The sequence below is a fragment of the Papilio polytes genome, unplaced genomic scaffold (genome assembly GCF_000836215.1).
Source record: "Papilio polytes unplaced genomic scaffold, Ppol_1.0 DF822067.1, whole genome shotgun sequence".
NCBI lineage: Eukaryota > Metazoa > Arthropoda > Insecta > Lepidoptera > Papilionidae > Papilio > Papilio polytes.
Window position 1 is genome coordinate 2124272 of NW_013527137.1, and position 26433 is coordinate 2150704.

The window sequence follows — 26433 nt, forward strand, 5'->3', positions numbered from 1 at the left end:
CATTAAAGTTCCAGAGTCACTGACTTGCATAAGCTGCTGTGCTCCAGCACTGGTTACAATCAATGCTCCAGAATTGCCCATTAATTGCTGAGTTGTGCTCACTGTTAGTATCTGTGGTGCCGGTGTCAAAAGTTGGGCACGAGATGCTGCTGGTGCTAATGTTAAATTAGGAGTAGCTGCAGCTGGAACCAAGGTGGGTAGTGCTCCAGCTAAACTCACCACTGGGGTCACACTGACAGTTGCCAAAGACACAGGTGCTGAGGTTCCATGTCTGGATGTGATCACACATGGTTGATTGTTTCTTACTGAATTTTGCTCAAGTAAAAATTCATTCATAGAAGTCAATTGCACATTTTTTTCTGTCAAGTCAGCTACTTTTGTCAATAACACACTAATATTATCATGCAACAACTTCACTTTATGATTCAGAGTTTCACAATTGTTGCATATATTTGATGGTGACAAAACTTGTTTATCAAGTGTCGCTTCTTCAAAAGCAAATCGTCTAAATTTAGCCTCTGGTGGTGAATCATCATCTCTAATATTAGGTGGGGGACGATTAAACGATGGAGGTGGGGCATTTAACATAGGAACTGTCTCATTACTAACCATTTCTGGGTGAATTAACTTGCAATCTTGATTAGGGCATGTCCCATGTATATAATTTAAGCAGACTGGAATTATGTTACGAGGATCGCGTGGAAAAGTTCCGGTTACGTAAAAATGTTCCTCTTCTTCAACAGAACTATGGACAAACTTGCAATTAGCTCGGAAACAACCTTTATTTTGGAAATCATGACAGAAACGAAATAACTCTTTTAAGCGAGCTTTCGGTGGTAGTTCGTGTAAATATCTACAATTATCTCTTAAACAAAATCCTCTGATAAAATTTCTACAATATCTGTTTAGGCTTGGAGCCGCATTTTCAACATCATCTGATAAACTCATCGCACAGTCGGGAGTCGTAACGCTTTTGCCAATCATCACTCACTTTATTTTATAGGATAAGTCTTCGTTGAACCGATTTATAACTAGTTGCCTCCATTGTTCTCAATTACAGTTAAGGAGTAATGTGCCTTGTCTCGAAAATTTTTCCATAAAAATTCCATTTCAATACACTGCAAATTGAACTATGCATTCTTCATTTTATTTTAAAACATCTGTCTCCAATTATTAACACTGACTTAACAAACAGATAAATATCATATCAATCTTAGGAAGCTTACAATTAAAATGAATTCATTTAAATTGCAGTTCTAAAGCAAAGTTTCTTTTGGAGTTATAAAAGTTATAGCACTTCGCTTTTTTCGCTGCCTTTGATTGATTTGATTCTCTCACGTTATGGATTGGTTATGGATACTTTTTACTTATTCGGTTTATAGTAAACATCGAGATATTACCACTGATATCTATGCTAAATGGATAGGCCATTGTAAAATTACCGCTTTTGCATCGTTCGGACTTAAACCAACTTAAAGATGAACTGATAGTTAAATGTGCAAACTATTTATCTCGTATGTTTTTTCCCTTTTTTATTTTGAATTTTCACCACCACGACCAATCGTAACCTACAGCGCCTAAATGGCAAAAACTGGCAAAAACCAGAAAGGCACAAATATTACGTCTTAAACCTATCTATTTAATAGATGTCACTGAAATATCCCGTAAATAAGGAATTTGTTTGGAATTGGACATGAGAAGATATTCAAAACTTGCGAAAATCGGCATAATGATTTATGATGAAAATCAGTAAGTAGAAAGTATTCTAAAAATAAGTATTGTTAAAATTGTATTATTTATTAATTTTGATGTCTTTATTCAATCTGTGACAACAAAGGACACATTTGTCAAAAATAAACTGAAATCTATACTCTTTGATTCGAAAATGATGGTGACTTGTTTGTGTGAAAATAATGTTCGTAAGAAATATTTTGAAATCAATAATTAGTATACGTGTTTCTTAGTAATATATCGTGTTTTTTTGTTTAATAATATCAATATCTCCTTTCTTAATAATGTAACCAAGAAATGGGGGCGAAACTGTCACATGGGTGTAAACTTTTATGATGTTACACAAACATCATGTTATTTTTTAGAAATTACCCTACCGATTGTAACAGTTACTAGTTTAGATTGTTGATATAAAAATGTTTAAACAACAACTATCTCCAAGGACTATTCACCCTTACCAAACCACTATGGTACCACGAAGTGAACAACAATTTTCATCAGCATCACAACAGCGAGTAAAATACCCGTGGACTGAAAATACACCTGTGTATGAAGTCGCTGCAGCGGACAGTTCTACTTCTGATAATGCTTACCATGTAAGTATTAAAAAAACTTGATATATGGACAGATGAAGGTGAAAGTTTGATGTTAATTTTCTGTCACACAAGATTATTAATTTAAATTCAACTTTTACAGCTTCCACATTATTATAATGGTACTCTGAGGGAGTATGGTCCACCATCACCAGTGTATCAAACTCCATATAGCACAGCAACAGGTACCTGGCGGAACTACAGACGAGGAGAGAAAGTTCCAGTTCACAACGCACACACTTATGCATTCCCACCGTGTGCTTCATCGTTTTCCCTGCAGTTATGTGAAGCAGATTCACAAACACATCCTGTAAATCGCTCACCGATCCCACCAGTACCGTCCGTTAGTCCGGAAGTTCCTATAATTGGTGCCTGTGGAGGACATTGCCCAGGATTTGAATATGTGTGCTACTATATTTTACAAGTAAGTATGGTTTCCTTTTTTTCTGTGAGATATTTAATAATTTAGACAGAAACTAATTTTATACATTGTTTCAGGTAATATTTGTAGTAGGAATATTAACTGGAATCTCTTTATGCATTGCTGGCATTGTGTTGAGACGCACAAACCGTAATGGTGATCTCGGAGTATTAGTTTATATTGGTAAATATTTTCTTATAAACAATAAGGATAGAATACTGCTGTCCATAGACATCCGCAGTTGCAGATGCATTGCCTTAATCGACAGAAGAGGAGACTCAGATAAACAGGATATTTCTTCTTCCTATGTGTCTTCTCCACCGTCATATCCTTCCCTTAAGAAAAGGGTATAAAAGGAAAAGGGACCAAAATTAGACCTCCACACTCATCAGACTAAACACATAATTGTTCCCAAGTGTCCCACCGGATGAGTCCATTTGTGCAAAGATGCGGCGTCTACTCTGCTGGCGATATGCAAGCAAGTTACACATGCTAGTAGCTGCAAGTGTCAAGTACTTGTATAATGCATATTGCAGGCTGCCTGGCGTCGTGCGTGTGCGGCGTGCTGCTCGGCGTGCAGTGCTGCGTGCGCCGCGAGATGCGTCAGCGCAAGCTGCGAGCCAACATGCACATACCAATGCAATCTATACAGGTATACTAACTATTTCCTACTTCATCATTATCGTCATCAGCTCATTATGCATCCACACAGAAGGACTATGAGCCTACCCAAAGTAAGAGGTGACTAGTCAACCACACTGGCCCGGTGCAGGTTGGTTGGTTGATTGGAACCCAAGACCTGTTGATAACAAGTAAAGTGTTTAAACCCCTGAGCCACTGATGCTGTTTTCCTACTTGAGATATAAAAAAATAATACTAACAAAGTAAAAAATAAAAAATCACTACTTACTATTGTAAATTAATATTACAATAGTAAGTAGTAATGGGGGAAAAAATTTAAAAACAAAGTGAATACAAAACAATGAAAAACAGTAAACCTAATACATTTTCATTGCTTTTCTAGATTTTATAGTAGTTTTATTCCATTACTTTTATATCGATAACTAGCTTTCGCCTGCCACTTCATCCGCTCGAATTAGATAAAAACAAAAGTAACCTACACATTCTCCTAGACTATGCGCTACATCTATGTCAAATTTCATCAAGATCCATTCAACCATTTAAGCTAAAAACTAACAAACATTCATCTAAACTTTTGCATTTACAATTTTTGTAAGAATTGTGTTGTGTTGTTTCAGGAAGCACCAGCCGTAGCTTGCCCTTTGATAACATCCTCAACATTACCTCACAGTCGAGTATACAGGTCAGTCAATATGTTATGTAGTACAAAGTTGTAAGGGTAATTTTTACTGGAAATCAATTGCTCAGTCTTAAAACTTCCTATATTTGAAGCAAGTAGTATACTTTTATTTTAGAACAGACAAGAAATTCAGCAGATATTTTTATTGTAATTGATGTTATATTCACATCGCACATAAAATCACAGAAATGTACATCATTTTAAGCAAAATGCTTGAGCAACGAAATGCTCGAGCTGAATGTGTAATTAGAGACAGTTGTCGTGAAGTGCATAGAGCTTCTATTAATTAATAAAAATATTTACTTATCATCGACTTCGACCAATACTATATACTAGTTTTCGCTACTTAGTTCGCGTGGAATTAAAAAAAAGTGACTAGCCTATCTGTTCTTCCAGTCTATTGTCTACATCTATACCAAATTTAATCAAAATTCTTTTTAAAAAGACGTTTAGGCTACAAACTCTAACAAACATCATCCATCCATCCATCCATCTATCCATCCATCCATCCATCCATCCATCCATCTATCCATCCATCCATCCATCCATCCATCCATCCATTCATCCATCTAAACTTTCCCATGTATAATATTATATTAAATTAAATAAATACTAAGTATGGTTATTTGTGTATCTTCCTAGGCCGACAGTGAGCGCGTACGAGGGCGACGTGACGGGAGTACCTTGGTGGCGCCGCACCGCAGACTGATTAGCTTTAAGTATATTATGATGTATTTACAAACTAATACTATAACTTTTTTATTATCTGTGTCCAAATAAAACAATGATCTTATAATAAACGCTTTGAAAATATAATTGTATATTTTCTTTTAATTTCTGTCCCTCGTAAACATCGATAGCGCGGAATTTAAAATAAAATAGTCGTCTAAAACATTCCTGCGTGCATCTTCCAGTCAGTCCTACCAAAATCTGTCCACCCGTGCCAGTGATATCAGTCAGTTGGTCATTATGACATTGCAGAATCCAAAAAAACGTAGCCGTTCATAAAACATGTTTATTCATATCAGCTACCTTCAAATTCACGTCAAAATCGGCCCAGCTGTTCGGTTTGTCAACTTGGTGTAATATTTTTGGGGCTAATTCACCAAATTGTATGTTGTCTGATAACAATACTACGTGTAAATATGATGGAAATATCGGATTTTGTAACCTTATCTGATAGTGACGTCATTTTAAAGCTATCTGAGCCTCTATCATCTAGAGATGGCACAGGACCTTAGTCTCTTAAAACCCCAGAATTTAGAATTTGTAGGTATATAAGGGGATAGAAATCATGGAATTAAAACAATCACATATATCCTTACAGAACTTTATTAGAGATACAGACAGATATTGAAGATATATTAAGTACATATAAATAAAAAAATGTACTTCAAGTACTAAAAATAAATTATAAATACATTTGTAAATTAAAAAATAACGCGCACAATATATTGATTCACACTTGCAACATTGTAAAATATGGTTAATCTAAATAAAGGAACATAAAAATAGCTTAAAAAAATGAATCAAACAAGAAATAAAGTTTCAGCATTTTACTTAAAATTGTATAACTGCAGCTTACGACTATATTTCTCTTATCTAGAATCAAATTATTTACATACATTAAATTTTCATTCAAATTGTACGATTTATAATTTTAGTATGATTGTTATGATGGATTACATTGTTTGTTTAGCTTTAAATAATTCGTTTTGCAAATCTTAAAGAGAGCTTTTAAAAAAAATAATATCATTCCAAATTCTTATATTTCTATAAAATTAAATGCCATTGAATCCATCTACTTGGACATCGCCCTTTAATTTAAATGAAGGGCTAGCTCACGAGTCTGGACGACTTAAATCTAAAAAGGACGGTCTCAACATAAAATATTGTACATAAAACAAAATTACGACACGACTAAGAAATACTTAAAGTAAACGATTTGCAAAAAGCAAAAAATTATTTCTAAAGCAAAATTTCATTTCTCTAATCCTATTGTGTTTGTGTTAATTATACAATTTAGTCAAATATTCTTGAGTCCTCTGAACATAGGATCGGGCAATGGCACGAAGGCAAAATGAAATATACGAAGTGATGTGGGTTTCCGTTTGCCCGATATTTTGCGTTACACGCAGCCAATTAAATCCTATTCCGACAATTCAAACTTGTTGAAGCGATTGATTTATTGCTGTATTCGCATATAATTTTAATATCCTTAAAACTTACAAACACCGGTAAGCGATTTAAAAGACAAAATAGACTTTGACAACATTAATTTTTATCTCATAGCGAACATTACTGAAAATTACAGCAAAAGCAGTGTTTTAAAAAGTTACATATTTAAAGTAACTTTCCAACACAACCTAATTTACTTAACTCGAAAGATACAATGAAACGACAGATATACGATTATGGGCGTTACAATCCTAAAAATATGGACGATAATTTGGCCACATGTCTTTACTAAATCACATGTACATATTATAATGAAATCTATTTTAATCTTATAATACAGATTATTAGAATAAAATGTCTTAGAGATGTAACACATTAATAAATTGAGACATACGAGTAAAATAAACAGTCATTGAAGGTGAGATTTAGAACACAGTGAAAGTATAATAAATCGATTCGAATGTTCTCGATTTTAGTTAAAGTCGATTGTATCAAGGTACATACATAAAATATTTTATCACACAATAAAACGCACAAAGTTTACGAACATAATCATCTCGGATTAGTTTTGTACCTTGAAATATACCTAAGGACAAGAGACATACAGAAATTGAAATGCTTAATATAATGGCTTCGACAGAACTGCCATATAAATTGTAAAGTTGGGATGCGTTCAAAAAGAGCATCAAAATGGATTACCACGAAAATATGTTCTATGCTTATGAATATTTTATGTAACAGGATTTATCTTTCGAACACGTTGACGAATAGGGGGACAGAAATATAACCAGGGCTTGCCTGAGTTCGTTTTTTTTAAATTGAATCTTATGCCACCGAAGGTTGACCGTCCAACATCTTATCGCTTTCCTCTGCACTGCTTAAGCTGAAAACAAAGAAAACACTGGTTTAATAATAGGTATTTGAATTGTGCTTTAATGCTCTTTAACACATTGGATTTTTTAGTTTCTTACAGTAAATAAGTCGTAAGGTTTAACCACAATCAGGCAGCCTACCATGAAATATTAAAATAAATAAGTACGTCTTTGTTACGCTTTGAATCAGCGGAACGTATTAATTGGTTCCGAAGTCAGACAATTAACAAGATTTGTATAAACTGTTTAGCATAAGCTCGACTCCGTGTTCGCTCGATGCGAATACAAGTAAAACTTATGTAAACACGTAAAGACAAAGGCATACCTTGTGTGAACTATTAACACCTGCCTTGAGCCGACAGAGCGGCCACAATAGAGCGCCGGGCATTGTGTGGACGTGTACCAACAACTCAGATTCATATGACATGTATTTATGCTACATACGTTCGTGTAAATAAAAGATCAGTCGATGACAATGAGCGGAAATCATTACGCCGCCCTCGAGCTGGTCTAACACCCGATTGATTTTTGATTACAGGCACCAGGTGGAGTTAAGTGAACGAATCTCTAGTTGCGTCTTGCAAATGTGAATGATATTCGACGTGGTTTACATTATACTACTGTTCAGAATGATTCCCTATTGATTAAATAGCATGGAAGTAGAAATTATCTCGGAAATATACTTGGTAATAAAGCCGCGTTTAAAGTAAAAGGCTTGAAAACAGCTGTGCATTTCAAAATCCAACATTCAAAAGGTCAGCTTAATTCTATTTTTAACTTAACTCCCGAGCCGAGAACTCTGTGAACGTCGCACTCAACGCGCACGACCTCATATTTTGTTATTCCAATTACTTTGTGAATGTAAAATGATTTTTTTTTAATTAAATAGATGCGGACAAATATTCCTCGCACTCGGTTTCTTGATCAGATGGTAAATTCATTTGTAGCACTGTACAGAAAGTTGAGGATTTAATAAAAAGCGGCTACGTACAAGACTTTAGCAGAGGACTTCATTTTTTCGAACGCTTTCAGTATTATCATATCATATTATACCTCTGTGAAATCATTGAATCATTTATCACGCTCGATAATCCGATCATCAAAAGTGGCAATTCCCACAAATCTTATTAGCTCGTGACCTCGCAGCGTAATGCAGTACACATAGGATTACCCTCAATAAAAATATACAATAACTTGTCTAGAAATGTTTGAAACATTTAAATGTATGCCAATCATAATTGCGACTTCATGAATAGGTAGGTTAAATATCAACAGAGAGATTAGAGAAGAATTACATAAAGTAATTGGTAATTGCCTAGGACAAAGAAATTGTAAACATACAATAGTCAACTTTTGCCAAATGTATAATAGTGCTGGTATAGTCCTTTATTATAGTTGAAGACTTCGGGAGTTTATTGATTAATTTATTGTACGCACCATTCCTTGTTATCCATGAGATTGCGCATCTCGTCGTCGGGTGCGGGAGGGGCGTCGCGCACGGGTGCGTACTGCGCCGCCACCAGCGGGTCCGTAGAGGGGTTGAGCGCGGTGAGGGCCGCAGCGCCACTGGCCGGGGCCTCCTTGCCGCCGCCCCATCTGGCAGACCAGGCCCAGCCACCGACACCTGAGAACATAAATAAGTTTAAATAGAGACTAGAAAACACGGAGGTCGTTTATCAGATTTATTGATAGTCCATGAAGCATCTTTGAGATAAACTATGCTTTTCTACGAGTTAAGTAGTTTTCTAGAATACTTCGATCGACCTACATTAGCTGTCATCTCGAGTGCTCAAGATGCTTCCGACATTAGATAATAGAGTGTCATTGGGAGTCTGATCCACTTTATCGAAACAATGCAATTAAAGCGCAGTTTGTGCTTTAGTGTTTGTAAAGTGTTGTACATGTTTAGATCAGGGTTATACTCGATATGATTGTGTCCATCATGATGTATTTTTCAAATTTATTAAATAAACGTTTTTTAGTTATCACCTTTATCTCTGTGCCTCATATTATTTATAACTCAATTATATCCTAAACCATTTACAGATTATCCTGCTACAGTGTATGTTTAGTCTAAGTTTAAACATTTAAAACGTCACGACGTTTAGAACCTCTGATTAAAATAACCGATGACCAAATAATCCAGATTGCAAAGCAATCGGATTAGATGTGGGCGCGTCGCCTACATGCTTCCGTTCCCTGCCCACTATCGTAATTTCATTCTAAGTGCAATGAAAATTAATCGCAGTAGACTACAATACACAAAAACGATAACCTATATACTTTGTCTGTTTCAACCTCTTGGATTGGACTCTTTGTTTGATTTACCACGTGTTTGTTGCTATAAATAAATACAACGGTCAATTGTTGTACTTCGAAGAACGTACCAAGGTTCCCAATTTATACCGTTGACCGTAGATTATAATTACACTCACATACTGCTGGCTACTATTGATTTATTGTACGCATTTCCTTCCTCGTTTCCGCTTCCTGAATTGTATATTCGAAATTTAATGGTGTCTTAATTCCATTACAAATTATCGATTACCTTTGGTTGTGTTTGTTACCGTAATTGTTTAAGAGTAAATAGAGAACAGTAGACAATACAACAAATCAATCATTTTCATGGTTACTGACACAATTAAATATGAAATTAAGTAAATACGTGTAAAAATTTATCAAATGAATTTCTGAACAAAAGATTGAATCAAACATAAAATGATTTGAAGTTTCATTGTTACTACCCATAATTAAACCTTTTTCTATCAATAAAATGGAACAGTCGTCGATGTTATCATTTCCTTAAGGTTGAGGTCAGTGGTCAGTGGGCACGGCATCACATCGTCTCTCAAGGTTACATGCTTATTTATAACACTAGTAATTGTTATAGGACTATCTTGCAAAAGGATTTAATACCTTTAGTGACAAAGCATTAAACGAATGTTTTTTAAATATTGCAATAATCAAATCTAGTCCGCGCATTGATCAGTTTGTGATATATTTTATTTTTCTTTGGTAAACATCTTTACATCAATATTATGTATCTCTATTGCAGAAGTCGTCTGAGCAGGATCTTCAATCTAAATGTTGTTTTTAAATATCACATTTAGATTACATCGGCTTAACAAACTGATCAACCGGTTTGTGATGTTTGTCTATCGTAAAGTTTAATAAAAACAAGAAACACCTTTTTTGAGTTTAATAAAGAATTAGAACAATTATTAACAAGTATGTTGTCTGAATTGAGGTGCACTAGTTCAAGTTACAATCATCATTATCACCAGCTCACTTTACGTCCCCACTGAGGGGTTCGGAGCCTACCCTAAGTTCAGGATAACTAGGCCATGTCAACCACGCTGGCCAAGTGAGGATTGGTTGACTTCACACATATCTTTGAATTTCTTCACTGATATGTGCCGGTTGCAATACGAGGTTTTCCTTCGCCGTAAGAACTTCGTGTAAATTATGTACCAATGAAAATTCGAAAAGTCTAAAATCACATTGGTACATGACGGGATTTTAACCTTAGACCTGTATATTACAAGTCAAGTGCTTAAACCACTGAGCCACCGACGCTCTAGTTCAAGTTACAAGCCAGAACTTATTCATAAAGTTAATAATCATTAAACTGACCTGCAAACAGTAGTCCCAAGAACAGTATAACTCCGCCGGCGACGAGAGCTCCCAGTCCGTCATCGGAGCCCTGAGGTGTTGGGGTCGCATTTGACATCTGCACGCCGCCTGCTATCAGTAGAGCCAAACCTGCGAACGAACAAGTTTAATTAATTATTTTTCACAAATAAGGTGAAAGAGGGTAAGTAATACTGTCGTTCCAAATGAAAACAATATAATTCGAGAGGTTATAGTTCATAATACAAAGATCTAAATTTACTTCAGTGAGTTCAAATTGAACGTACCAATTTCTTTATTATCTTGATTACGGAAATAATTCAATTATGTTTAATGTATTAAGCGATAAAATAACGAACATGATATAATAATTGTGATAACGCAAAAATACCTTCACCTTAATTAACGAATTGGTTACAGATAAAGAAGTATATGGAGCATAATAGGTGACGTAATATTTTTGTTTCTTTTGAGTACGATTCTACCGACTTCAAATTATGCGTAGCCCGTACTAATTGGTGAACAATAAATACCTTGAATAACGTGCAAACGAATTTATTACAATAGTATTACGTAGCAAAGGCTTTAATGTACCAAAAAAAATTACTCTGCTGTAGCTGGTATTTTACATACCTGCTTTGGGATTCTAGAATTGCTACTGTAATTTTCGTATCCGTCGCATTAAAATAATTAAAAGTTAAAAGAAATCATAATTAGTAGGCCTTGACTTTTTAACTGCGGTTCAAAATAAACCGATCTTGTGCCAAATGGATCGGCCGTTGGCATTTCTTGGCACGCAATTTTATTAACTCTGGTAATATACGCATGCGATAAAAATCGGAGTAAAACTGGTGTAATGACTAACATCTAATTTCATTAAACCCAACTAAAATCGTACATAAAAGAACCGAGGACAAAAAAAACACTAATGTGTCAATGGAAAAATCATACTAATGTTTTACTTCATACTTTTATGCTAATATTATAAATATGTAAGTTTAGATGAATGCTTATTAGAGTTTGTAGCCTAAACGGTTGAACGGATTTCTATGAAATTTGGTATAGATGTAGAGTATAGTCTGGAAGAACACATATTCGTTTTTTTTAATTCCACGCGGACGGAGTCGCGGGAGAAAGCTAGTATGTAATAAAGTTTCTTTTTCACAGACATCACTGAATTCATAAGAAATAAAAAATTGGTGAAATACCCTTTCAACAAGGTGTGATACAATGTAGGTAACACAAAATACCAGCGACCGCATCGCATATCACGTCATTTTTGTGAGTGCCTTTTCTTTGTGCAAGATGACGTTGTTAACAAACGGATCAATGCACCGCTATATTTAACCAATATGAGTCGCTGAACGCTGTATGACATTACTTTTTTTAACGAAATGTAGGTCGGTATTGTGAAGCTGTTAAAAAATTCTGATACTTTTTCATTAAATATTTGAAGTCCAAAGTTTCAAGGGAAACCAGTTTAGCATGCATGAATACAGCTACTTCCAATAGTATGTTTAAATTCATTCATTTCATCAATTTGTCTATAAGTCTTGCTTGATACAGGTATTCCATACAGTGGGGAGGCCTGTATCACCTTTTTTATTCGATCTTAAGACATAATAACAAAATGTATTTTGGTTTGTACTTCTCTTGTATAAATAAACATACAAAAGTGTAAACATACAACAGATTTACATAGAACATGTTAAAACATGGAAGTGACCGCAGCCACTGTATTAATATTACGCAAACCAGAAATAAAATGTAGGCGTCTGTTTGCGGTAAGGAAACCAGAGCAGGCCTTTGTTTCGCAAGAAGTAATATTAGTCGGGATTTCTCATAGTGCATTTGTTTACTACACCGGAAACAACACCAGGGTACATTAGTGTGCACTGTTAAGAGGCAAACTTCCGTCTCTTCTTTTAATCTATACGCTAAATCGTCTATTGCTAGTTCCAGAGAACTGGTCTTGCTTACCCCTAGCTTCAAGAAAGGCAACCAAAATTATTAATAAAAATGAATCTCTTTTGAGTGAACTATCATATGATGTGTTCGATGTTATTTTAATTTTTTATCTCTATCCATTTCCATTTACTGTTTGTTTTTCACTGCTTTATTCGTGTTTTTCTTTTTTCCTTCTTCCGTTTTTCAGCCGCCATACACTTTAGATAACACCGTATCTTATACAATATACTTCATCTAGTGCATAATAATTGTTTCGATTCAAATTTAAAGTTTGATACTTTAATAGAATCGTATTAAGTTTCAGATTTTCAAAAGGCCTAGCAACTCAATACTGTATATCGTACTTGGTATACAATATTTAATATTATATGAGCATAAGTAGAGCAAGGCACAATGCGTTGGCGAAGTGGGGCATCGAGTCACCAATAAACGCTTTTGGAAAGCTTGAACACAGAGGCAGCCGTTTGCGACTTACTTCCGACACATTATTTATTATTTCGTCGTCTCTTATTATAGGTTACACCACAGATGGATTTTACTCACTTTAAACGTTTGAAAAGGAAACATTACTTGGAAACTTGGTGATGTTTCCTTTTTGACTGACTTCCCAAAAGAAGGAGGTACTCAATTCGTCTGTATGTTTTTTTGTGTTTGTTACGGCATAACTCCGCCGCTAGTGGACCGATTTTGATAATTCATTTTTATCCGAAAGATAATGCTTGCAGGTGGGTCCCAATTTTGTTGTTTGATTTTTGGAGTTAAAGACTACGACGTAGTTAAATAGTTTAGCTCAAAATCGCGCGACAAAATTTCGGGTCATTTTTGCTTTCTTTGCTTACGTAGCCTAAACTATAAGACCGACATAAAAATGATGTATGGAAGAATTGTAGCCCTTTAAATTTGCTAAATAAAAGTCCGCGATAGCATATATCTATCTGTTAAGGTTGTCGCACAATAACCAATTTTTTTCGTAGCGTATATTTCGTTGCCGATTTTAAATCGTTGGCCATATATAGATAAAGTAGCGCCATAATTTGCGACAACGTGACTTGCCCATATCGGAATAATAAACGGATACTGTTCCATCTTTTAGCGATACTTATATATTTCCGTTAGGTATAATGTTACACTGATCAATAACATGTTTCCCTGATATTATTCCATAGAAAAATTCCAAAACGCTAAAATTATTTCGTTGATTTTCCTTAATTAGTATTTCCTTATGATGTTATTGAACAAGACCTTTATAAAAAACCCATATATATTCCATTCTCCATAATTATTTTTTTTAGGCAGTTGTTTGTAAATCAATATATATTTGCTTTCTAAAACCGGTCGTGTTCGTAGGATAGCGTTGCATAATGACATAGTCAATTATCAAACAAACATTTATATTTATAGTGTTATTAAAGAAATTTGTCTGGAACTGTCTGATTGGTCAAAGATTACGAAGAAACTGTATTATCAGAGGACTGTACATTATATTATGCATTTGTTACTATCATTGAGCTATTGCTTCGGTAATTGGATTATATATTATATATATAAGTTATTATAATTATAAGTTAACTTTATATTAAACCTAGCTGTACCTCGCGACTTCGTCCGCGCAATATTAAACATATAGCCTATGTTACTATCAGTAGATAACGTAGGTTTTTGATGATGCAAGAATTTTTGAAATCGGCCCAGTAGTTTATAACTTATTTGAATACATACAAAAATCCAAATATACAAATATTTCCTCTTTATAATATTACTATAGATAATGTGAAATGACAATACTTTGTACTATTAACAGTTAAACATATTTACGTCAAACTAGAATAAAATCGTCGCGAGTCGACAGAACCGATTCACCTTGAGCCGGCTGTGCGGAGGCTGATGATTTAAAATTAAAATGTACGTTCTGACACAATTCCTAATGCTACCTACCCCATGTGCATACTCATTGATTACTCTATTAACTAACCTTGCAGTATTATGTCATCGTTTAAGAACATAAAATACTAAGGAAACATAGAGGTACACTTCTGCATATATCCAATTTAGTATCTGCATATATTGTTTTAAGCTCAACTTTTCTATGTATTTTAATTTGCAGCAATGAAAATGATAAAGGAAAGAATGCTTCTAAAAGTTCTTAGTACTAAGAAAACTTCGTGATTTCACACTCAAAAACACCGCGTAACAATATTCTATTTAGGAAATGACAACATTTACAAATACAATTATCACGATCGCAAAATATTGTCAAACATAATTTATATCGCACGAAAACAACGCAATAGACGGGCAAAGTCCTGAATTACAGTTAATATTTCGATTCAAAAGTGTTATAAAGGCAAATTACTTCGTGGGAAAAGTTTTTATAACATTGTCGAATAACGTTGCTTTAAGGATACTGTTACAGTTACAGGTTACTGTCTACGGTGCATTAGTGTTGTGGTACAATATACAGAAATACATATTTATGACTAGCTTTCGCCCGCGACTCCGTTCGCGGGAAATTAAAAAACAAATGTGAGTAGCCTATGTGTTCTTATAGACTATCCTCTACATCTATATTAAATTTTATCGAAACCATTAAGGCTACAAACTCTAACAAACCATCTCAATTTTCACATTTATAATATTAGTATGATAAGCATAAGACTTCTCCATACGCAATAGAGCATTCAATGTATTTAAAAATAACAGAGAATACATACCTCTGTTTTAAAGTGAAAGGTTCTGATTTTCTATTATAAATATTTGTTGAACATAGAAAGGATACTGCGTAAATCAGTGACTCAGTTTCCCGTATATTATTCCCATTATAAGGAATTTAAAGTACTGGAGTACCTTCATTATGCGTCATTTCCTGTTTAAGTACATTTAATTATGATAATGAGCTTTAAAAATGCAACGCACGTTGGACAAGACTTAAATAAACTAATGATATAGTGGTGACGTAATGCAAAACACAATATTTATTTTTAAATTTACATTATCACTAGCTGCTGCTTACGACTTGGAATGCGTAAAATTAAAATTATAGCCTATGCTATTCACAGATAAATTACCTGTCTAATGGTGAAAAAATTTTTAAAATCGGGCCAGTAGTTTTGGCGTGAATCAAATACATACAAAAATCTTTCCTCTTTATAATAATGGTTTAGAAATTGATTTGCACTTCAAACTTGATGATTTACGAACATTAGTAAAGCTCGTAACAAATTCATAGACTAGACAACAAATTGAAGTGCAAAAAAACGTATTTTGTATATTAGTATCGTTAAAACAAAAATGTTTTTATAACCGTGTAAATATTGACAGAAAGACATACCGTTAATTATAAACATGGTTGTTTAAATACAGATGTGATACACTGAAAGTAGTAAACAAATATGATCAACATTATATGTGTAATTGATGATTAGAGATTTACTATTGAAGTGTACTATTTGACCGACTTCCCAAAAGAAGGTACTAAATTCGTCTGTACGTTTTTTTAAATGATGTTATTATGATATGCTAATCTATACTCCTTAAATGTAACTTCAGATGCATAACCTTGATTTTTGAATTAATTTTATATAAGACTAGCTATTGCTCGCGACTTCGCCCGCGTGAAATTAAAAAAAAAACATATACATAGCCTATGTTACTCACTGGTAACGTAGCTTTTTAATGGTGACATAATTTTTGCGATCGGCCTAGTACTTTTAGAGTTATTTTAATAAACGCAAAAATACAAATCTTTCCTCTTTATAATATTAGTATAGTATAGACTAGTCTACAACCCGCTATGTTAGCTATACGCATTGTTACTCCAGGGCTCCATCTCCTTTCTAGGCTGCGAAGATGCAGATAACCATAATACGGTCTATTGTTAGAACTTGGCGACAGGAAATATATTCCCACGTGGCCAAAGACCACCCACTTCGAGGCGGTCGCGTGACGTAGACAATTGTGACGTCAAGAGGTATAGTTACAGGAAGGTATAATAAACTGTAACCGTCCGGTCAAATATCAAGTGAAAGTTCTACAAAAAGTTAAACCTCACGAAAATGTAAAATGATAGTTTCTCTCATAACATTCTTGAAGCACACAAAAATCTATACAAAAACATGAACACAAAGAAAAGTAGTGATCAAGCAGTAAGATTTGGCATGCCTTTATTCATTTCTTATAACGCGATACGTGATCAGCTGTTGAGTTTATAAAAAATACGATTTCTCTACAACCTTGTTAAGTCAAGGCGGGTCAAAATAGGAGTTCGTCGACGATTAATATTGAAATTAAAAAGATCGATAGTACCAATTAAAAGTCTTTACATAAAGATGCAATTTGTTCTTAGACACGGTCAACTATCTCAGGCCTTCCAAACACACCGACCTTTAAGATGAATGCCTCGAGATCGTCTAACCGTGTAAAAGCAAGTTATGCCTTGTGTGTAAGCAAACAAAGACAAACAAACGTTTTAAACGACAAACAAGTAGTCTAGTTTACTACACCTTACACAATGTTTACTTGATTATTCACGAATAATTAAAAAAAACTGATAACTACATCTCATTACGCGTCAAACATCATTTTTCTATACATAGTTTTTATATCGAAAATGATTAAGTATGAGTCATTGTATAGTACTTTAAATGACGAATCATTACATATTAACCAGTTTCCATTGCTTACAAGATATACAGACATGAAGGTCTTAAATACTGCAAACATGACACTCTATATGGTTACAAAAAGGTGCTCGTGCAAGTTTCTATTTACAGGTAATCTGCAGTCCCAACTGGCCCAACCCACACCGCACTGCGTCTCTTACTAAATATTCACACGCTCGCGCTTTCATATTTTATTTTCATACAGCAAATTTAAAAACATTTAGTACAAAAATTGCAATACAAGTAAAAGTATTGCGTCGGCAGCGCAATGTTTAAGCACTGAACTTAAAACAGATCTTGGGTACAACCCCAGATTTATTAATGTTTTTTTTTTCACACTCTTATAAGCTTTTTTGGTTGCCATTAAGTATTTTACATTGTTAACGTTGAAAAAAATTAAGTATATATTGTCATTTTAGTAGTGTATACAACATAGTAACTGTTTTTTCTTTGCAATGAATCGACATCATCCACCATAATTGTATCCATTTATTGCCATGATTGAGTTTATAAAAAGTGGATAGCATCACATATTTAATTACTGCTTTCCGCCGTCTCATTCTACACTGGTCATATCAGACGTAATAATGACCGATGTTCGTTTCGTTACGAATAAAAAATATCCTGTTTGTGATTGAACAGAGCTACGACTTTGTACAAACGTTGATAAATTCAACAAGATGATCGTTAAGGGTCTTTTAATTTCTATATATCGGAGACAATTAAACGTATTATAATAGTGTTAAAATATTTACTTTGACTTCTATTAACAAACGAGAACAGTTTAACAGCCCTCAGCAATCAAAATATGAAAGTCAAAACTTTATATTATTTGACGTAAAGCTTAAAGAGATTAAAACCACTCGCATTTCTAGCAGCTACGCACCGACTACTTTCATATCTATTGATGTATCTATATTGAATAGTAGCGACGTCTGGTGTGATACAAAGCGCGTTGCAACCGCTGCCGGGTGGGGGCGGCGGTTGCCCAGCGCCCGGCGCAGTGGTGCGGCGGACCGGCGCCCGCGCTATGACTCATCCGGCCGCTGCGTGATCTGCCCGAGACTGACCATAGATAAAAAAACTCGTAGACACGGCATACACAAATATTATTATCCCTCACTTACCAAAAGGGTAATGTTTGTCGCCTGTATATCAGACATAATTAGTTATTTAAAATCAAATATTACTTGTTACTGCTAAATGTTTTCATAAATACATTTCTTGAATGTTGAAGATATAACAGCGTGAGATATAGTTTATTTAAACAAAATAGAACATCATTAGCCGCTAAAGATGATTATAGCTTTCATAATAGGTTACTTTTAAAATGGTACGTCATTATGTCAACACTTACATTACAAAGCGATACTTCGAAACGATTACATAATTCTATTGTAAGTGTTTAAGACATGTAAATTCATTTACTTCATTGAATTTATTTTACGATAGTTAAATAGAGATGTTTCTTGTCCTTATAATTAGAAAATATGTCCATTAAGATTTTAAACATTTACATTAAGAAAAATGTATCTTGCATGTCTGTGAGAATCTTAAGTCTGCAACGACAACCAACTCGAAGGTCGACAAACCCGTCAGTGCGGTACCACATTTCCGTAAAATGTACTCGCGTAGTAACTTAACCTGACTTCCATGTCTTAAGCACCTTTAAAGTGCAAAAAACTGCAAAAGGTTAATACTTCCTTAATTTTATATGAAATATAAACCAGCTTTAAATTTCACCTGGCTGTAATTTTAAACATTGGTAATTTACATCCTTTTTACTTCATTATTAATATTTATATTGAAAAATATAATAAACTATAAAAACATATAGTACCTATACATTTAGGTAAATTCTCCCACTGATAACCTTCGCTTACGTTTACCTAATTATTTAGAAAATGTTTCTATTAAAAAACGTATTATTTCATATATCTGAAATTAGATAAATTCTGATGTATTTGCACCGTATCCTAAAAGTCTGGAAGTAAAAACTAGGCTAAGAAACAAGTAGGTTGAATGAACATTAATATTAATTGATAAGCGAGGTCAGATTCATGCTCGGCCTCTTAATACAGGCGGCATTTCCATTAGCGCTATTAAATATAACTGGAATAGATACATAACGTGTCTACTGCAGCGACACTCACGTCATCTCTGTCATTTCTTTGGAAAAAACTGAATAAGAAATACGTCGATGTCCAAAACTTAGGTACAGTCGTGGAAATCTTACAGATAGTTGACTTTGTTCCTCACACGACGCATCTTACAAAAAAAAGAAAACTATGTACCAGTAAGTTGCACAAACAAAAAGATATTAATAAAGGACAATAAGCCGTCTTTTTTTCGTACTTAAAATATTAACTATTGGTTATTGTTCCGCGTGTTCACCTAATGAGTAGAAAACGTTCAAAGTATGTAGCTATTAGGGAGGTATACCGCCAGATTCCCATTTGTACGTAACAAACTGGAAACTGAACACCGTCGCTTTATTCGTCAAAGTGCTTGTATGTCAACTCATTGCAAAAAAATGATTGATTGATTTCATTCTAAACTTGTAAAAGTCGTTACCGCTCTCTTGGCCGACTAGACTTTCAATTAGCGGGTTCCAAACCTGGAAATTTCGTTTTAGTACCTTTATAACTCTTTAAACGAGCTACACATACATTTTCCTCTTACATATTTAATCTAAGTATTGCTTGTTCAATCCTTAGGGCTGTCCTACCACGAGCTGATAGAGGCTCAGATCGCTTAAAAAAAACGTGACTGTCACATAAGGGAGCAAAATCCGATATTTTACACATTTTTATCAGACAATTAATATTTGGTGGGACAGGACGTTAAACTTGTATTTAGTTATCAATCTTTGCTTTTTGCATTTACTCAATCTTTTGATATACTATGTACAAGTAATATCATGCAAGTACATTATGTAACAAGCAATGTGATATATAGTACTAGGTGTACATTACAATATGGTATCGTATGACAATACCTTGATGCAATTGGTTTTGATTCAGACGTCCTACTATCGATGGAATAAAATGCTCAGATCCAATGTTAAGAAAAATAACACAAGGCGGCAATTCTATAACCAACGTATTTTTATAGCCATTTTAATTAGAGTTTAACTATTTTGACCTTGAGTCATAGTTTGTCTAATGAAATATCTAATGAATCTAGCCTAGCCCATGATCTAAGAAGTTACTTAACTACACGATACATAAATGGCTCATCTTTATTATTACTTTGGGTATATAGTATAAACATTAATTTTAAACGTAGTTTGAATTCCAGAAACACTTGAAATTCGCATAAATTATTTAGTCATACTTGAGCAAAACGAAGATAAATTATTCATAAAAATAAACGTAGATTCGCAAGCGTAATTTTTAAAAACAAAATTTTAAACAATTTTCCTAATAAAATGTAATATTCCAACGGAAAATGTAACGATTTAAAAACGTAACCTTTAGACTGTAAAGTACGTCAACATAAGTATATTAGAAAAAAAGACACAATGCTAGTTTCTAATACAATAGATTCCAATAACTTTTTACCTTAAATATTTTTTATTAACCTTCACGCAATGCTCGCCGTATCCTATTATAAGAAAGAAAAAAAAACAATTTGTTAACACTATTATCTGACTACAAGACTTGAATAATATAAGTAAAAGTAACTGTTTTTTATAAGAAACTAGATGAGATTCTCTAACCACAATTTGCGACAAAAAATAATAATTCACTAATTAAAGAGATTCGTACTATAAAATGGCTTGCGTTAAGTAATTTTTAATTTACATTCATCTTGCCATGTACTAGCTAAAGTAAAACATTACTATTCACACACAAAGAGCACTTTCGTGTTTTTCATATTTGTATTTTATTTTCTTAAATCTTAAACATTTCGATTTTGTATTGAGCTAGTGACGTAACCACTTTTATATGGTTTTTATAACTGGTTAAGTGTTATGTTAATCATATTCCACAATTTTGCACTATGTTGTATGTTAGTGCTTTTATTTAAGAAAGAGAGAGAGGAGGGGAGAGAGAGATGTGTATCCATAATTTAACCATGTAAACTTTAACAGATAATTCAAAACAATACAATGGGAAATAAAATATTAGTTCTTCATTAGTTATATGGTGTAGGCTTATTTATTGTAGGTTCATACAAGCTTAATGTAAGTGAAAGTAGGGTTATGAATGACTAATAAGATTTACCACCCACTGTTTTAACCTACTATTATGTTACTGCTTTTGGAGACTATAATAAAGACAAATATATTATAGTAGCTTTTGCTTGACTCCATTAACTTGAAATAAAAAAGAAGTATGTAGCTTATGTGCTCTTCCAGTCTTTGCTCTTCATCTAAGGGAATCAAAATCTATTTAGACTTTTAGATAGTAAAGTCTAAATAACATCCATCCGTCTGAATTTTCCCAATTATTTTTGTCAAAGTATGGTGTTTATTTCAAACTTTACCCTACTTCCAGTAATTTGTGGTATACCATTAGATTGTTAATTATGAATAAACGAAATAATAAATTCAACAGTTGTTTATAAAAGCTACAATTTTTTTTAATAATTTTAATTTACTATAAACATGTCACCCTAAAAATACACAGATCATTATCCTGCCGAACTATAAATAAACTATAAGGGTAAGGGGACTGACACCTTGAAGCCCTTTTATAGGCCCTTTTATTTCTATTAAAAATTCTAACCCCTCACATTTAATTTTAGAAAATTTAGGCATTCTGTGACAACTTTCTTTTTTGATATGCCTGTCTTTTAGATTTCATAGCAATATACCACAGCTGTTGTTAAACAATAAAAAAGCACTCATTTTATGACACTGTTAATCTCAAATATTCAGATTATAATACAGTACTGGTTTTAATATTGCATTTGTATTAAATTGCTTTCAATGTTGCATATGTTATGAAATCCCAAACCATGAAGTTGCTGCAAAAATGATTCCATTGAAATATTTAAACCAATCATCTTTTAGCTGTAATACATCAGTGCTGTTTAAAAGGGTAATAAGGGCATGAAGTTTACATAAAATGCATAACAAATTAAATAAAATGTTGCATACCATAAACATTTTAATTGTTATTACACAAGCTATTGTATGTTTGCAAATTCTGGAATAACACATAGGCTTCATACTATATAATTTTTTATTTCTGCATGGACAGTCTATGGCAAAATCTAGTTTAGTACTAAAAAATGTATGACCTAACTTGTTATCATTTCTTTATTGAAATAGATTCTTAATCATGATATTGTAACTGTTAGAACCTAAATCAGAAAAGTGAATAAAACGCAAATGTTTATTTTGTATTTAGCTGAGGTTATAATCTGTATAGTGCACAACAGTAAATGGAAGCTGATATTAAAGTACCCATTCAAATAAAAAAAAAATCAACAAACAATCATATATTAAACAGTTATAATCACAGATGTCAAGAAATGATTAACTTTCTTTTTTTCTTTGTCTTTGTGTATAACATGATGATAATGTTTACAAATTGTAAAATTTATTAACAAGGAAAGATAAACACAAACCTTTTAAGTAATCATCTCAGTACCACTAAAAAAATATTTGAATAAATGCTCCAATAAGATTAAGAAAAACATTTTATGTAAAACTCTGAAGATGCAATAACAATAGTTTGAAAATCCTTTGTAAGTATATATACCTACATATTAATTATATACAGTTAACTTGTATAATACTTACCAATGATAAACAGTGTGCTTCCCAAAAGACATAATCCAAGTCGCACACAAACACCCCTATTCAGGCTACTTGTCACACGCCGTGAAAAGTAGCTGATGGGGCAATTCCATCGCTGATCATTTGGTTGTTGTTCGTATGTCACTGTTGTAGGTTGATAAACGGCACTGGTCGGCATCGTAGCAGTTCTCAGGTAATGTTCACAACAAAAGTATTGTTTTGCACTACAAAATACAACTTAGACCACTTCACATATAGGTATACATTTGCATGTATTTTACGCGTTGTTTTTGTGCAACTGTCGATTAACAATTGTAAAACCAAAGGACAATCAGAAGCAACATAAAACGATAAACGATTGCACGAATGAGATGGATTCGGATGACTAACGAAATGACAATACGTTTGATCGGTGTTGAAAGTTGAAAAACAAAAAGGTTAAGATTTGGTTTGGCATCAGTGTAGCCAGATTTAAATTCAACTTTCTACCAGTCGAAAAATAAAATATGAAATCTATCACTAATACAATAATTAAATGCAGAATCAAACGTAAGAACGGAACAAAAAAAGTTTTATTTTTGTAAAGTTTTATCAGATCCTGCCAAGATCTACGTTAGAAATTACCTTATATTTTGACGGTTTCAATTCTGCTAAAATCGTAAAATCCATCTTAATCTAGTCACACTATATCATCATAGATTATCATTTTAATCTATGGAAAGCACAGATACATTAAATAAAATGAAGAGTATATAAAAGGCAGATGAAAAAAGGGATTGTACGTGAAAACTTCTCATTTTCTTCATCACACGCTTCAAGATTTTTTGTGGCATGCTGTACCAAAATGCGGAGGTCCACATTCTGGGGAAGGTATTGGAAAGGCCTATGTCCAACAATGGGAAGTAAAAGTGGTAATATAATATAAGCAGGTAGCGCCAGCAGCAACAATTCTGTGTTTATCTTCATTAGACGTTTGCTGCACAATACAATATAGGATCCTTTGAAATTGACATCACCCTGTTCCTGTCTCTTTCCCTGTACAGTATATAGAGGGTCACCACAGGATGTTGTCTCTTCCATACATCAGGAGGCGTCGTATCTTAGAGGGGTTAATAAAACTATTAATTTCATATTGTGCAAAAATATCAGGATATATTTTTCAATACAATAAAATCCATTATCATTAGCTAATAAACCATTTCATATCACTAACAGTCATACAATTCAATAATACGACTACTCATTAACAGGTAAAAAGGCACTCATCCTCGTTATAAATATTAATAAGTATTGATTACATACTTATTTTACACTATAAATACATTCACTTACTATATATAAAAATTTATTACGGTATATTTAATTAAATAATATAAATGGAATATCCACTTATCTAGTTTGTAATTGTGATTAATCTATATATACAAAAATCCAGCTTTCAAATAATAAGGCACCTATAGCATGAGCAATAGCTTCTGTTAGATTATTTCCTTTTGCATATACTTCTAAGTGCAATATATTTGTGCTTTGTACTGGGCAGTAATGTTTATATTACAATGTAAAATTTTCTATATAAGAAAATCTGCATTATTTAAGTCATACTATTAATTGCATAAGTCCCTAAACAATATTGGTCTGTGTAAAGAAAATTACATTTTATTTTATATTACCTTAACAATGGGGTTTATTTATTAAGACAAGTTATATTTTACATTATTAACCTTGGTTTATTTTTACTTTTACACGCAAAATAAAAGAAATGTATTGACTTTTTGACATATTTTAAAATGGAAGCATAATCAGAACACATAATAATCTTAATTGTATTTGTATTTAAATATTACATCGTTATACAAATAAAGGTAAAACGTAGCCACTGCGTTAATACTCAAAACATGGCAGCTTTAACTAAAAATAACATAAACAATATGTGCAATAAGCGCACATGTGCTGTTAATAACAAAGAGGTTAATACTATTTATTACATACCTATAAATTAAATCAATAAAGTGTACCATATGTGCAAAATAAATTTAATTTTATCAAAATCAAAATGACATTCAGGGCATAAATTCGTTTGTTTTTAAAAAAAAATTTTCAGCATAATCCTTGTTTAAATTTTTATACTTGTTAAATTCCTATAGCTTTATGTAGTACCAATTCCAAAGATGTCAGCGCCCTGGGTGAAGTTTCTACCCTCTGTTTATTATCATTTGGAGGGGATTTAATATAATTTTAGTATATGCAATTCGCAAACCTGTGGCCCCCAAACTTTTACTGGCCTTTATGGCTAAGAAAACCAAACCAATATACTAATGATTGTATTAGATGAAGTCTAGACCATTACAAGAACCTAATCATTGTCGACGTTTTATCTTGCAGACAGAATAGTTATCTGACATAGGTCTAAGTCCAAATAATGATATCCTACTAGCGCCTTCTAATTCTTTTTTTATGTTTTTACATATTTTCGAAATCGACATCTGCGCTTGGATAGACATCCTTGTTTGATAATAGCATTAAAAATGTTAATTTAAACTTTAGTGAGCTTTCAAAGTTGACACGCATATGAATTTAAGCTCCATTCAAATTTTGATACTTTCCTTTATGTATTGGTTATGTTTGTGTTGTGTACGTGCATTTCGTCGTATTAGTAAAATTTGAACACGATTCTCATTCGAAATTATAAAAATAGCAATTTTGTCATGTTCCCTGTCCAATCAGTCTCTTAAGCTTTACTCTGACCAAAGATCTACACACACAAATTGAATGCAATTTGAAGATAATTCAGAAACAAATTAAGTAATTATTTGTTTATTATTAATGTTTCTTACCAACGTTTAATTAATTTGATTCTAAATGAATTTTTTTACAAATATCTATGGTTTTTAAAAATATTTGTTGGTCGTCAAAGAAACATTAATATTTTTTTAAAGGCGGAAAAATCTAGAAAATGTCCTAATTAGGTAATTGGTACTCTATATGCCACATCCCATTCAAGGTATTTTATATTCTTGGTTAGTCTACATATTGCTATTTTCAATTAAATAAAATTAACTATAGGATTTTCCCGCCTTTGTTATGCATTTAATAATTTCATCATTTATACGAGTAAGAAATGGTCAACTTACAATTTTATAGATGTATCATTCAACAGCAAAGCCGGCAGTTTCGAGGACGGCTTGTTTTAACTTATCGTGCATTTTCTCTTTATTCGGATACGGCGGTATGTCGAGCCGGTTGAAGCAAGTATGCGCTTTCGGCAGGGAGTCTGGCGACGCGTCCGCCACTAAGTGCAAAGTGAACAAC

At 33.2% G+C, this 26433-nt stretch overlaps 4 protein-coding genes across 4 annotated transcripts in view; 1 reads left to right on the plus strand and 3 right to left on the minus strand.

The window, feature by feature from the left end:
- The window catches only part of LOC106107237, a 2619-nt gene extending 1171 nt beyond the window's left edge, over positions 1-1448 (minus strand). The window contains exon 1 of the mRNA XM_013288008.1: positions 1-1448. This exon is cut by the window's left edge and continues 1171 nt beyond it. Coding sequence (XP_013143462.1) covers positions 1-984 — 984 coding nt within the window. The 5' untranslated portion in view covers positions 985-1448.
- A 423-nt stretch (positions 1449-1871) lies between these two features.
- On the plus strand, positions 1872-4887 carry LOC106106975. Its single transcript, XM_013287637.1, has 6 exons — positions 1872-2327; positions 2428-2748; positions 2823-2928; positions 3282-3397; positions 4005-4069; positions 4709-4887. The coding sequence occupies exons 1-6, from the start codon at positions 2148-2150 to the stop codon at positions 4773-4775; spliced, it is 855 nt and encodes a 284-aa protein (XP_013143091.1). The 5' UTR covers positions 1872-2147; the 3' UTR covers positions 4776-4887.
- A 1133-nt stretch (positions 4888-6020) lies between these two features.
- LOC106107303 lies at positions 6021-23549 on the minus strand. Its single transcript, XM_013288106.1, has 4 exons — positions 23128-23549; positions 10750-10878; positions 8554-8740; positions 6021-7127 (listed from the first exon to the last, which is right to left on the minus strand). Exons 1-4 carry the CDS (start codon positions 23300-23302, stop codon positions 7070-7072), a joined length of 549 nt encoding a protein of 182 aa, XP_013143560.1. The 5' UTR covers positions 23303-23549; the 3' UTR covers positions 6021-7069.
- Positions 23550-25573: 2024 nt separating this feature from the next.
- LOC106106830 (E3 ubiquitin-protein ligase SMURF2) overlaps positions 25574-26433 on the minus strand; it is an 8015-nt gene continuing 7155 nt past the window's right edge. The window contains exon 13 of the mRNA XM_013287488.1: positions 25574-26432. Within this exon, the coding sequence (XP_013142942.1) occupies positions 26271-26432 (162 nt within the window). The 3' untranslated portion in view covers positions 25574-26270. The remainder of the gene's footprint in view (position 26433) is intronic.

Excerpts from the sequence above, each read along its gene's own strand:
- LOC106106975 (XM_013287637.1), top strand. The coding sequence starts at position 2,148 with ATGTTTAAACAACAACTATCTCCAAGGACTATTCACCCTTACCAAACC. Across the intron at positions 2,328-2,427 it reads CTTCTGATAATGCTTACCAT|CTTCCACATTATTATAATGG; the intron begins GTAAGTATTAAA and ends CAACTTTTACAG. Across the intron at positions 2,749-2,822 it reads TGTGCTACTATATTTTACAA|GTAATATTTGTAGTAGGAAT; the intron begins GTAAGTATGGTT and ends ACATTGTTTCAG.
- LOC106107303 (XM_013288106.1), bottom strand. The coding sequence starts at position 23,302 with ATGCCGACCAGTGCCGTTTATCAACCTACAACAGTGACATACGAACAA. Across the intron at positions 8,741-10,749 it reads CTTGGGACTACTGTTTGCAG|GTGTCGGTGGCTGGGCCTGG; the intron begins GTCAGTTTAATG and ends TTATGTTCTCAG. Across the intron at positions 7,128-8,553 it reads CTCATGGATAACAAGGAATG|CTTAAGCAGTGCAGAGGAAA; the intron begins GTGCGTACAATA and ends CTTTGTTTTCAG.